This window comes from Macaca fascicularis, chromosome 1 (assembly GCF_037993035.2).
Source record: "Macaca fascicularis isolate 582-1 chromosome 1, T2T-MFA8v1.1".
Classification (NCBI taxonomy): domain Eukaryota; kingdom Metazoa; phylum Chordata; class Mammalia; order Primates; family Cercopithecidae; genus Macaca; species Macaca fascicularis.
In genome coordinates, this window is record NC_088375.1 from 220,229,850 (window position 1) to 220,241,909 (window position 12,060).

Sequence of the window (12,060 nt, forward strand, 5' to 3'; positions counted from 1 at the left end):
ATGTATTTCCCCCCAAATATTTTCCTAAGCAAATATGTATATTTTAAACAAAAATTTTTTCTCCTTTCCTTTTTTTTTAAAAATTTTTTTTGGAGGCCGGGCGCGGTGGCTCAAGCCTGTAATCCCAGCACTTTGGGAGGCCGAGACGGGCGGATCACGAGGTCAGGAGATCGAGGCCATCCTGGCTAACACGGTGAAACCCCGTCTCTACTAAAAATACAAGAAAATTAGCTGGGCGAGGTGGCGGGCGCCTGTAGTCCCAGCTACTCAGGAGGCTGAGGCAGGAGAATGGTGTGAACCCAGGGGGGTGGAGCTTGCAGTGAGCCGAGATCGCGCTACTGCACTCCAGCCTGGGGCACAGAGCAAGACTCCGTCTCAAAAAAAAAAAAAAAAAAATTTTTTTTGGAGACAGGGTCTCACTGTCGCCCAGGCTGGGTGCAGTGGCTCACTGCAGCCTCCACCTCCTGGGCTCAGGCAATCCTTTTGCCTCAGCCACTGGAGTAGTTGGGACTATAGGCATGTACCATGCCTGGCTAATTTTTCTGAATTTTTTGGTAGAGAAGGAGTTTTGCCATGTTGCCCAGGCTGGTCTCAAGCTGCTGGGCTCAAAAACAATCTGCCCGCCTTGGCCTCCTGAACTGCTGGGATTACAGGCCTAAGCCATCGCACCTGGCCTTCTTTTTCCTAACAGTAGGTTGGGGTGTGTGGAAAAGTGAGTGTTTTCCCAGCATCTCCACATCCCCTGGGCCCAAGGCAGGTGGATAAACGCCTGGCCCAGGCTCTGGGGTCATGGTCTTGGAGGGACACTGACGGTGCATTGTAGAAAGCCCCCTCCCACCGCGGGCCCCGCCCCTCTGCTTGTGTTCGGCTCTGCCCCACCCACCCCACCCTAGGTCTCCGAAGTGAGTCGATGCCAGACGTCCTGGCTCCCAGCATGGCACTGCTAGCAGATGCCAGGCCCACCTGGGTGGGGAGGGTTCTCACCATGGCCAGCTCGGCCTCCAGCTCCTTCATCCGGTTGTCCTTGAGGTCCAGCTGGGAGCGCAGTGCCGTGGCGTGGTCTGTGGCCTCCTTGGCTTGGCGCCGCAGCTCCCACTTCTCACGCTCTAGCAGGTCCTTCTCCTTGGCCAGCGCTTTGACCGCGTCCTCACTTTCCTGTGGGTGGGACAGGTAGAGAGCACAGTGGGTGTTACAGCCAGGCTCCTCCTGGCCCAGGGACGCCTAGAGGGGGCCTAACCCCTAGATGGAAAAAGAAGTGACCTGTGACCTGTGTCCAGGAGCTCTGGCTCTGTGGTGGGAAAGCCGTGGGCACGAACTCCAGCCCTGCCACAAACTAGCTGGAAGATTGGAACAGAGACAAACCCAGTAGATGCTGAGTAAATCCTTTTTGCGCTGCATGAATGAATAAGTGGGCAAATGACTGCTTTGGGTAAGTCATTCTACCTCATCAAGTCTGGGTCCCCCGTATGTAAAATGGGGCAGGAGTCAATCCTACTTGTTTCAAAGAATTCTAAAGGCCGAATGACTGCACGTGTGGGAAATACTTAACACAGTCTGACAGAAGTTAGGGTGCAATAGTTGTTCTGGGGTTTTGTTCTGTTTGGTAAATTGTGTTCATCACAGGGAAACAGGATCAACAGGAAGGAGGCACCAGCGACCCCAATGGTCTGGACTGCCACAAGGTCCGGCCACCACCCCACAGGGTCACAGCCTCTGAGAGAAATAGCTGCTGTGTCCTGAATGCAGCACAGTCCTCAGCCGCTTGCCCCGAGCCCCTCCCCAGGCTGGCCCTCCTGCATGAGCTGTTTTCTGTGATTGTCCAGGGAAGGGCCAGGCCCCGGCTGTGCCAGTCCCCAGAGCAGAGCCAGCAGGGAAGGGCCAGACAGCTGAATCGGGGCTGTGACCTCTGTTGGCCGGAGCAAAGTTTCAGAACAACAGACGTCCTTTTGAGAAGGACAGTCCCAGCAGGGAGCCCTACCCATCCACCCAGCCACCATCTTCCCATTCACCAAACTGAAAGCAAATCCAAGGTCTCCGTGTGGTCTGGGACCGCGGAGGGAGGCCACTATCCTGCCTTGTCTGACAAACCTGTCTCTGAAGGCCTCACTTCCAGATGGTGAAAGAGGGGGAGGCCGAGGGAGAACTTGGCCTTTTCTCTGTGGCTGTCACAGAGCTGTAGCTATGGCCTTGGTTCTGGAGACAGAGGGAGAACCTGGGCCAAATCCTGGCTTTGCAATGACTGTTGTGAGTCATCCCTGCCTCAGTTTCCCCATCTGTAACCAGGGGATAACACCACACATGCTTTGGAGCATTTGGGTGGGTCTGCATGAGGGAATCCACCTGGAGCATTCTGCATGGGACTGGGCTCCCGGCAGGCACCTGCTCGCTTCACTCAGATCGCTGCTCAATTGTCTCCTCCTCCGAGAAGCCTTCCCTGGTCACCCATGTAAGAAAGAAGCCCCAGGCCCTCTCTAACCTGTTTTCTTTATTTGAAGCTGATACTGGTCTGTTATTCAACCGATATTTGTGGATATTTGTCTGGCACAAACCAGACAAAAATCCCTGCACTCCTGGAGCTTACAGTGAAAACTTCTGCTACAATGTAGAACTGACCACCGGGGTAAGGGCTGTCCCTGAGAACCCGCTGGTACACAAGAGGCTGCTTATAAAATGTCCCTGAATTAGGAGGAAGCCCCACTAGGACCCTCAGGATTATTTTTGTCTCATTGCAGTCACTGATTCACACTACTACTCATGAACAGACCAAGGGCTCTAGGCCGGGTGGGAAGGCCTTATAGGTGCTTTCAAGTTTTGGACTCCCACCTCCTTGGGGTCACATTCCGCGGTAGCAGGAAAGCTGGGCTCAGCAGCAATTGTCATGGAATGTTCTGTACTGTGCTAAGGATTTTAGGTGAATTATTTAAACCTCACAACCACCCCTCAGGCAGGGACTACGATTATCCCTATTTCACAGATGAGCAAATTGAGGCCCAGAGAGGTAAAACAACTCCGCCAGCCCATAGACAGTGTGGTAGGGGCCTCAATCCCTGCTGGTAGCTGAGGCAGGAAAGGAACTGAAAGGAGACCCCTGAGAAGTCTGGAACTGGAAGGGGGTTGGAGGTGGCGGGAATTGACAAGGGTGGGATTTGGCCAAACCTCGTGGGGCCTTGGATGACAGGCCTGGGAGCTGAGGTTCTGTGGGGCTGCCAGCACTCAGGGATCACATGGACATAAGAGGGGAGTGTGGCCGAGGCAGGCAGATCACCTGAGGTCGGGAGTTCGAGACCAGCCTGACCAACATGGAGAACCCTCGTCTCTGCTACAAATACAAAATTAGTGGGGAGTGGTGGCACATGCCTGTAATTCCAGCTACCTGGAAGGCTGAGGCAGAAGAATTGCTTGAACCTGGGAGGCAGAGGTTGCGGTGAGCCGAGATTGCACCATTGCACTCCAGCCTGGGCAACAAGAGCAAAACTCCGTCTCAAAAAAAAAAAAAAAAAAAGGGTGTGGAATAGGGAGGGGAGAGGAGGGGGCTTCAGGGGCTTATAGGTCTGGCTGGGGGCTGGGCGCAGTGGCTCACGGCTGTAATCCCAGCACTTTGGGAGTCTGAGGAAGGTGGATCACTTGAGGTCAGGAGATTGAGACCAGCCTGGCCAACATGGTGAAACCTCTTCTCTACTAAAAAAGTACAAAAATTAGCCAGGTGTGGTGGTGCACACCTGTAATCCCAGCTACTCCAGAGGCCAAGGCACAAGAATCGCTTGAACTCAGGAAGTGGAGGTTGCAGTGAGCGGAGATCATGCCACTGCACTCTAGCCTGGGCAACAGAGCGAAACTCCGTTTCAAAAAAAAAAAAAAAAAGGCTGGCTGGGGAGGTGACAGTAGTGGGATGAAAATGGCCTGTTTTAATGTGGCCTCTACACCCGGAATCACCCTGTGTCCAGCCCTCAGCCTGGCTGCCTGGCCTGCTGCGTGAACTTCCTCAGCTGGGTTTATGGAGAGTCCTCCAGTCGCCCTTCCATCTGCAGTCATGTGACAGGGAAAGTGCATTTGGCACAGCTTTCGGAGATGTTGCAATTTTGCCACATTCTGTTTCTTGTTTGTTTTTGTTTCCTTTTCTCAAATTTTTTTGAGATGGAGTCTCGCTCTGTCACCCAAGCTGGAGTGTAGTGGTGCGATCTCGGCTCACTGCAACCTCTGCATCTGGGCTCCAAGCAATTCTCCTGCTTCAGCCTCCCGAGTAGCTGGGACTACAGGTGCACACCATCACATCTGAATAATTTTTGTATTTTTAGTAGAGGCAGGCTTTCGTCATGTTGGCCAGGCTGGTGTTGGACTCCTGACCTCAGGTGATCTGTCTGACTCAGCCTCTCTAAGTGCTAGGATTACAGGCGTGAGCCACCATGCCCGGTCATCGGCCACATTCTGGACAGGCCAAGACCCCTCCTTTCTCAGCAGCCTTGTTCCTCCTGTGCCGTTCCCCTACCCCCAGTAGCTCAGGGCCTGGGGTCCTTCCTGTTGCCTGCTCCCGTGGAGTCCCGCAGGGGTCTCATGGAGAAATTGGGTAGGCCATGGCAGACTGAGTGGGCACAGCCAAGTGGGCCAGGGAACCTGAGGGTTCCAGTCATCCTGTTCCAGGAGGACATTTATTTTGCACACAAAATGCAAATCATTTTTGATAACCAGCTGCAAGATCTTGGAAGAGGTGAAATACAACCAGGACTTGTGGCTTCAGTTTTGCCAAACTGGCTCTAAACATGTGTCCTTGGGTCAGTCACTTGACCCCTGTGGACCTCAGCCTTCCCACCTGTAAAATGGGGCTGGACCCAACAATGACTAAAATAATGTTTGAATGTTGCTATTCCACCGATCTGCCGGACCTAGAGGAGCTACTCTCTCTACTTCTAATATTAACATCTTAGTATTAAAGTATTAATTTTTAATAAATGAGTGTTTTCCAAGTTTCATTTTTCTAAATGAACCTGAAGGGCATGATGAAGCCGATCAATAAAAGTGGCACTGGCTGCTCAGCTGTGGCCACAGGGAGCTGGCCCTGGCAGCCACAGCCACGGGGCTTCTGTTCAGTAGTGTCAACCCCACCCCAGCTGCCAGTCAGACTTGGGGGATGCCCCTAGTCACCTACGACTTAAAACATGACACGGTGCTCTCCATGGGAATTTTATTGCCAAATCTGAGCTGGATGTAACACTTCGAGATGGATATATTAATTACCCTGATCTGATAACTATACGTCCCATGGATCCAAACATCATTATGTACCCCATGAAAATGTACCATTTTTGCCCAAACAATTTTAAAAAACAAATTTGACATATCATTAAAAGACACAGAGAAGCACTGGTATGAAATGCTAGGCTGGTCACTGAAATAGCCAGCGCTCTACCCACAGCTCATGGGGACAGCTGTGACCTCCTCTCTGTGGTCGGCCTTGGGTTGTTGAAAATGGCATACAGTGGGAATCATTCCTTTGTTCCTCTGAACACGTACTGAGTGGTATGGGGAGGGTAGCCTGGGCAAGGCCCGGTCCTATGAGCTCTGGGGCCGGGACTCTGGGATTAGACCTCCTGGGTTTGCACCCTTCCTCTACCCTTTCCATAATGATGTGGCCCTGGGCCTGAGACTTTACCTCAGTCTTAGTTTTCACGTGTTAAATGGGGGGAATAGGGACAATCACTCCTCAAAGGATTGCTATTAAAGTAGCAAATGTGAAGAGATGAGGGCAGTGTGTGTGCACAGTAGGTGCACAATAAACATCTGCTACTGGTAATATCACATACATGTCTGTATACAGTAGGCGCACAATAAACATCTGTTGGTAATAGCACATTCATGTCTATATACAGTAGGTGCACAATAGATGCCTGTTACTTGTCATGTTCATGCCTGCATACAGCAGGTGCAAAATAAACATCTGCTGTTAGTAATATCGTGTTCATGCCTTAAACAGTAGCTGCACAATAAAACATCTGCTATTGGTAATACCACGTTGATGCCTGTATACAGTAGGTGCACAATAAACATCAGATATTGGTAATATCACATTCATGCCTGTATACAGTAGGTGCACAACAGACGCCTGCTATTGGTAATACCATGTTCATGCCTGTATACATTAGATGCACAATAAACATCTGCTATCGGTAATACCATGTTCATGCCTGTATACGGTAGGTACACAACAAACGTTTGGTATTGGTAATACCATGTTCATGCCTGTATACAGTAGGTGCACAATAAACATTTGCTATAGGTAATACTATGTTCATGCCAGCTCCTGCTGAGGTGGCTTCTGAAGGCAGCCGTCACCACAATCCTTGCCAGGACGATTACCTGGTAACAGTGCCATCTTTTGGATCCTCTTGGACTCTGCTCAGCACCCTCTTGCTTTTTTTTCTTTCTTTCTTTCTTTTGTTTTTTTGAGATAGGGTCTCATTCTGTTGCCCAGGCTAGGGTGCAGTGGCACAATCTTGGCTCCCTGCCACCTCAACCTCCCTGGCTCAAGCAATCCTCCTGCTTCAGCCTCCCAAGTAGCTGGGACTACAGGCGTGTGCCACCCTGCCCAGCTAATTTTTAAAATTTTTTTGTAGAGATGGAGGTCTCACTCTGTTGTCCAGGCTCGTCTGGAGCTCCTGGGCTCAAGTGATCCTCCCACCTTGGCCTCTCAGAGTGTTGGGATTACAGGCGTGAGCCACCGTAACTGGCTGCTTTTCTAAATCCTGATTTGTCCTCCTTCAGGGCATGCGTTCTCAGGGAGCTCCTTCTTCTAGCTCCTGATTCCTGGGTCCTCTGAGACCCTCTGTCCCTCCCAGAAGGTCTTGTCTGGGTTCCTTTCTGCACAGGTCTTGCCTCTCCAACCTTTTCCCAGAAAGCAGGCCTACGACTGGTGTCTGTGTGGGACCAGCCACAGCTCCACTCCTGCCCACCTGGGGCCTTCATTTCCTTCTCTGGGTTTGCCAATGAGACCAACACCAGGGAGTGGCAGGTGAGGGGACAGCAGAGGGGCTTCGAAATCCACTGTGGAAATTTCATGATCAAATGGCTGACTCCAAATCCACAAAGGCAATAATGATAATAATGATAACGACAATAACAGTAGCAGGCATATGCCCCTACTTCCCCTTGCTTTTCATGCCCTGGGAACCTTAGCGCTGAGAGCACTGGGCTGTGAGTAGTTGCAATCTTTATCCCGCTTTGCAGATGTGAAGGCTGAGACCAGGGAGAGTCATCTGTTTGCCCGAGCCACCCCCTAGCGAGTGCAGAGGTGAGATTCTAACCTAGCTGTCTGCTCTTAATCCCTGTGCAACCCTGGTCCCAGGAGAAGGAAGCTGGTGGTTGGGGGGACAAGTACAAGGGTCCCTGCCCTGGGGCCAGCACATCACTGAAGGCTGTGGGCTGGTTCTCTGGCCCCACTGCATCCCATTCCCAATAAACAAGAGGTAACTAGGTTTCTGTGCTCCTGGGCATGGGGCTGCTCAGGCAGAGGCTCTCCCTGCCTTGCCCACTGAAAAAAGACCAAGCTCCTTGGGCTGAGGATGGAGAAATGAGAGAGGTGGACACAGAAGGGGAGGCAGGGAGCAGAGGCGAACAGAAGATGCTGCGCTGAGTGCCAGGGGGTGATGGGGTTGGGAGAAGAGGCGCACAGCACAGGGGGAAGGCACACAGGCTCTGCACCCAGGCCCTGTAAGCCCCTGCCCTGCCATCACCGGCTGCATGACTGTGGATGAGTTATCTCCCCTCTCTGTGTCTGTCGGCTCATCTGTGAAATGGGAGGATAACCATATGCCCCCCAGTGTCCGTGTGGGTGTTAAATGAATGGACACACACGAGGCTCTGAGAACTCTGCCTGCAAGCCCTTGAAGTACACGCTGTAACTCCCACAGCACGCGCCTGTGAGCATACACGTGTACCTGCATCATCAGACGGGAGAGCGGGGTCCCCTACCCCTCCCTCTGCATGGAGGTCACTCTGAGCCCCTGGCCTCTGACTCTCTGCTGGTGGCCAAAGGCAATGCTGCTGAGAGAGCCTCGCCCTAAGGAGCAGACCCCAGGCCCACGAGCTGCTTCCCACGCCACAGTCTGAGAAAGCAGCCTCTGCGGGCTCCCCTGCCTCCCTCTGCCTCGCTTCTGGGTCGTCCCCTTCCTGCCAAACTGTTTGCCTGTGGCAGGCATGGGGAGGCTCAGTTCATCTAACATGAAGGGGAGCCAGGCCGAGCAGGCAGGGCAGGGGGAGCTGGGCAGGCAGGGCAGGGGAAGGCTGGGCCAAGTAGGCAGGGCAGGGGGAGCCAGGTGGGGCAGGCCGGGCAGGGGGAGCTGGGCGGGCAGGGCAGGGCTGGGCCAAGCAGGCAGGGCAGGGGGAGTAGGGTGGAGCAGGCCAGGCAGGGGGAGCTGGGCGGGCAGGACAGGGGAGGGCTGGGCTGAGTAGGTAGGGCAGGGGGAGCCGGGTGGAGCAGGCCAGGCAGGGGGAGCTGGGCAGGCAGGGCAGGGAGGGCAGGGCAGGGGAGGGCTGGGGCGAGTAGGCAGGGCAGGGGGAGCTTGGTGGAGCAGGCCGGGCAGGGCAGGGGAGGGCAGGGCCGACCAGGCAGGGTGGCGGGGGTGGGTGGGACAGGTAGGCAGGATGGGGGAGCCGAGTCCTGTGCTCAAGTTGGGCACTGAGGGCAGCTAGAAGTCCCAGATCCCCATCAGGGCTGTGGTGGCCTGGCCCAGAGAACTCTTGGGGCTCCTTTCATCATAGAAAGGAAGTGATGTGCGTGCCCGGGAGGTGACAGTGAGCAATCACTGGTGAAGACCAAAGTGGGTGGTGGGGGCCAAGCATCTAGATTCCAATCCAGCCTGGAACACTCTGGTCTCTTATCTCTGCTCAGAGGCAGCATCTGGGAAGGGCTCATTCCCCTGGCCTGCTGCTTCCCACTGTTCAGAAAAGGAGCCTCAGGCTGAACACCCTGTGACAAGGGCTGTGACCAAGGTGCCTCCGCAGGGCAGAAAACAGACGCCGGAGGTGCATTCAGCTCGAGGCTGGAGTACAGCGGCGCAACCTCCACCTCCTGGGTTCCAGTGATTCCGTGCCTCGGCCTCCTGAATAGCCGGGACTATAGGCATGCACCACAATGTCCAGTTAATTTTTGTATTTTTAGTAGAGATGGGCTTTTGGCCAGGCTGGTCTCGAATTCTTGTCCTCAAGCATTCCACCCACCTGGGTCTCCCAAAGTGCTGGGATTATAGGCGTGAGCCACCGTGCCTGGCCAGGGGACTGACTCTTTTTAAAAGTTTTGCTGTCCTCTTTGGCATGTCATACCACAGATACCAGAGAGATACATGGTGAAACAAATTCCTCAGTTATCTGACCCATAAACTCCTATTCACCCCACAGAGCCCAGTGCATATGTCACTTCCTCCGTGAAGCCTTCCAAGACTCCCTCCCTATAGGCAGAACTTTCTGCTGTCTCACTGGGGCTCCCCAGCTCTCTCTTCACACTTTTTTTACGGTGTTAGTAAATGTTAGCTATGCGTCTTATTGATGATGCTTCCTACGTGCCAGGCACCAGGCTAAGTGCTCGGCATTCATCATCTCATTGAATCCTTACTGTAGCTTTGAAAGGTCCACCACAATCACCATTCTGCAGAGACGAAACTGAGGCTCTGAGAGGTCAAGGGAGATGCACAAGGGCACACACACGAGGAGCCGGGATCTGAACCCTCTGGACTCCTGAGTTCATGCTGTCCTGTTTGCCCAGGAGACATGGAGATCCCCCTCCGGGGGCTGAGCTGGTTTTATCTCGGTGCCTAGGCCTGGCTGGACACATCAAAGGCCTCCCTATCTGTGTTTGGGGATTCGAGAGGCAGACCCTGTGAAGGTGGCCAGCCAGCAGGGGAGGTGGGAGCTGGTGTGTCAGGAGGGGAGGGGAGGGGAGGGCAGGGCAGGACAGGGCAGGGCGGCGGCTGACCTTGCGGTGCTGCTCATAGTTGCGGATGAAGTCCCGGAGCTGCTCCTCGCGGCTCTCCAGTGTGGCATACAGCTGCTGCATCTGGCTCACCAGGTCCGTCTTCTCACCCTTTAAGCGCTTCCGGTCAGCTTTCATGGCTGGGGATAAAGGAGAGAGTTAGTTCCCAAGACCCCAGCTGTCCCCTCCAGATGCCTGAGTGCTGAGAAGTGGCATCACCACTGTCACCTTTGTAACAGGTGAGAAAACAGGGCTCAGAAAGACGAAGTGTCCCTCCCATGCGCCCCTGCCACTTGGTGACATTCCCAGGATTCCAAGCCAGGCTCACCTGTGTCGAGAGCCCCGATTCTCCTATCTCAGCTGTGTCGATCTGACCAGGGAGCAAGTCCTTGTTGAAACTGCTTTCCCAGCCCTAAGCTGGCTGAGTGTTCAATAACAAAGAACTGAGTCCTGGTGGGCTCCAGAGGCCCATGGTTCAGGAAGCGGACAGGGCCTCAGTTCCCTGTCAAAAGGAACCCCAGGGCCACCCTGAGCCCACTGGAACCACTCAGTCCAGCCCAACAGCCCCTCCTGCCTCATTTCTTCCGTGGGGAGAAGTATTACGTTAAAAACACACACCAAGACATGTACCAAAAGTGTAGAGCAACAAAAGCAAATACAGATAAATCAGACTTAAAATTAAAAACGTTTGTGTCTCAAAGGATATCATAGTAAAGGACAACCCATAGAATGGGAGAAAATATTTGCAAATCCTATATCTGATAAGGGGCTTCTATCTGAAATATACAAGTCTATCTTGCAATTCAATAATAAAAAGACCAGGAAACCATTTAAAAAGCGGGCAGGTCAGGTGCAGTGGCTCATGCCTGTAATCCCAGCACTTTGGAAGGCCGAGGCGGGTAGATAACTTGAGATAAGGAGCTCAAGACCAGCCTGGCCAACATGGTGAAACCCCCTCTCTACTAAAAATACCAAAAATTAGCTGGACATGGTGGTGTGTGCCTGTAATCCCAGTTATTCAGGAGGCTGAGGCAGGAGAACTGCTTGAACCTAGGAGGTAGAGGTTGCAGTGAGCTGAGATTGCACCACTGCACTCCAGCCTGGATGATAGAGCAAGACTCTATCACAAACAAACAAACAAACAAACAAAATGGGCAAAGGATCTGAACAGACACTTCTCCAAGAAATGGCCAATAGGCACATGAAAAAACTCAGTATCAACTGTCATCAGGAAAATGCAAATCAAAACCACAATGAAATACCACTTCACACTCACTAGAATAGCTAAAAATAGAACACAGACAATAGCAAGGGTTGGCGGGATGTGGAGAAACTGGAATCCTCATGCACTGCTGGCGGGAACGTGAAATGGCACGGCTGCTTTTGGAAAAGTCTGATAGCTCCTCCAAAGATTAAACATCAACTTACCATATGACCCTGCGATTCTACTTCTAGGCGTACATCCAAGAGCTATGAAAACATATGTCTACACGAAAACTTATATGCAAATGTTTACAGCATTATTCATCAGAGCCAAAAAGGTGAAAATAACTCAAAAGTCCACCAATGGATAACTAAATAAGCAAAATGAGATATATCCACACAATGGAATATTACTTAATAATAAATAAAAACAAGGAGGGCCATTGCTCAGTATCCATGAGGATTGGTTCCTAGACTCCCTGTGGACACCAAAATCCACAGATGCTCAAGTCCTTTATATAAAATGGCATAGTATTTGCACACAACCTACACAATCCCCCCATATACTTTAAATTATCTCTAGATCACTTACAATACCTAGTAAAATACAAATGCCATATGAATAGTTGTTACACTGTATTGTTTTGGGAATAATGACATGAAAAAAATCTGTACATGTTCAGTATAGATACAACCATTCATTTTCTTTTCCTGAGTTTTTTTTTTTCTTTTCCTTTTTTTTTTTAGATGCAGTCTTGCTCTGTCACCCAGGCTGGTATACAGTGCTGTGATCTCGGCTCACTGCAATTTCCGCCTCCTGGGTTCAAGTGATTCTCCTGCCTCAGCCTCCCGAATAGCTGGGATTACAGGTGCCCACCACCACGCCAGGCAAATTTCTG

The 12,060-nt window shown here is 52.1% G+C and overlaps 1 protein-coding gene across 5 annotated transcripts in view; it reads right to left on the reverse strand.

Annotated features, from left to right (window-relative positions):
* KAZN (kazrin, periplakin interacting protein) overlaps positions 1-12,060 on the reverse strand; it is a 1,227,887-nt gene that overhangs the window by 72,799 nt on the left and 1,143,028 nt on the right. For all 5 annotated transcript variants that reach the window (XM_005544737.5, XM_065529711.1, XM_015452645.3 and 2 more), the window contains 2 exons: positions 9,962-10,098; positions 985-1,155 (listed from right to left, as the gene is read on the reverse strand). In XM_005544737.5, coding sequence (XP_005544794.2) covers positions 985-1,155; positions 9,962-10,098 — 308 coding nt within the window. The remainder of the gene's footprint in view (positions 1-984; positions 1,156-9,961; positions 10,099-12,060) is intronic.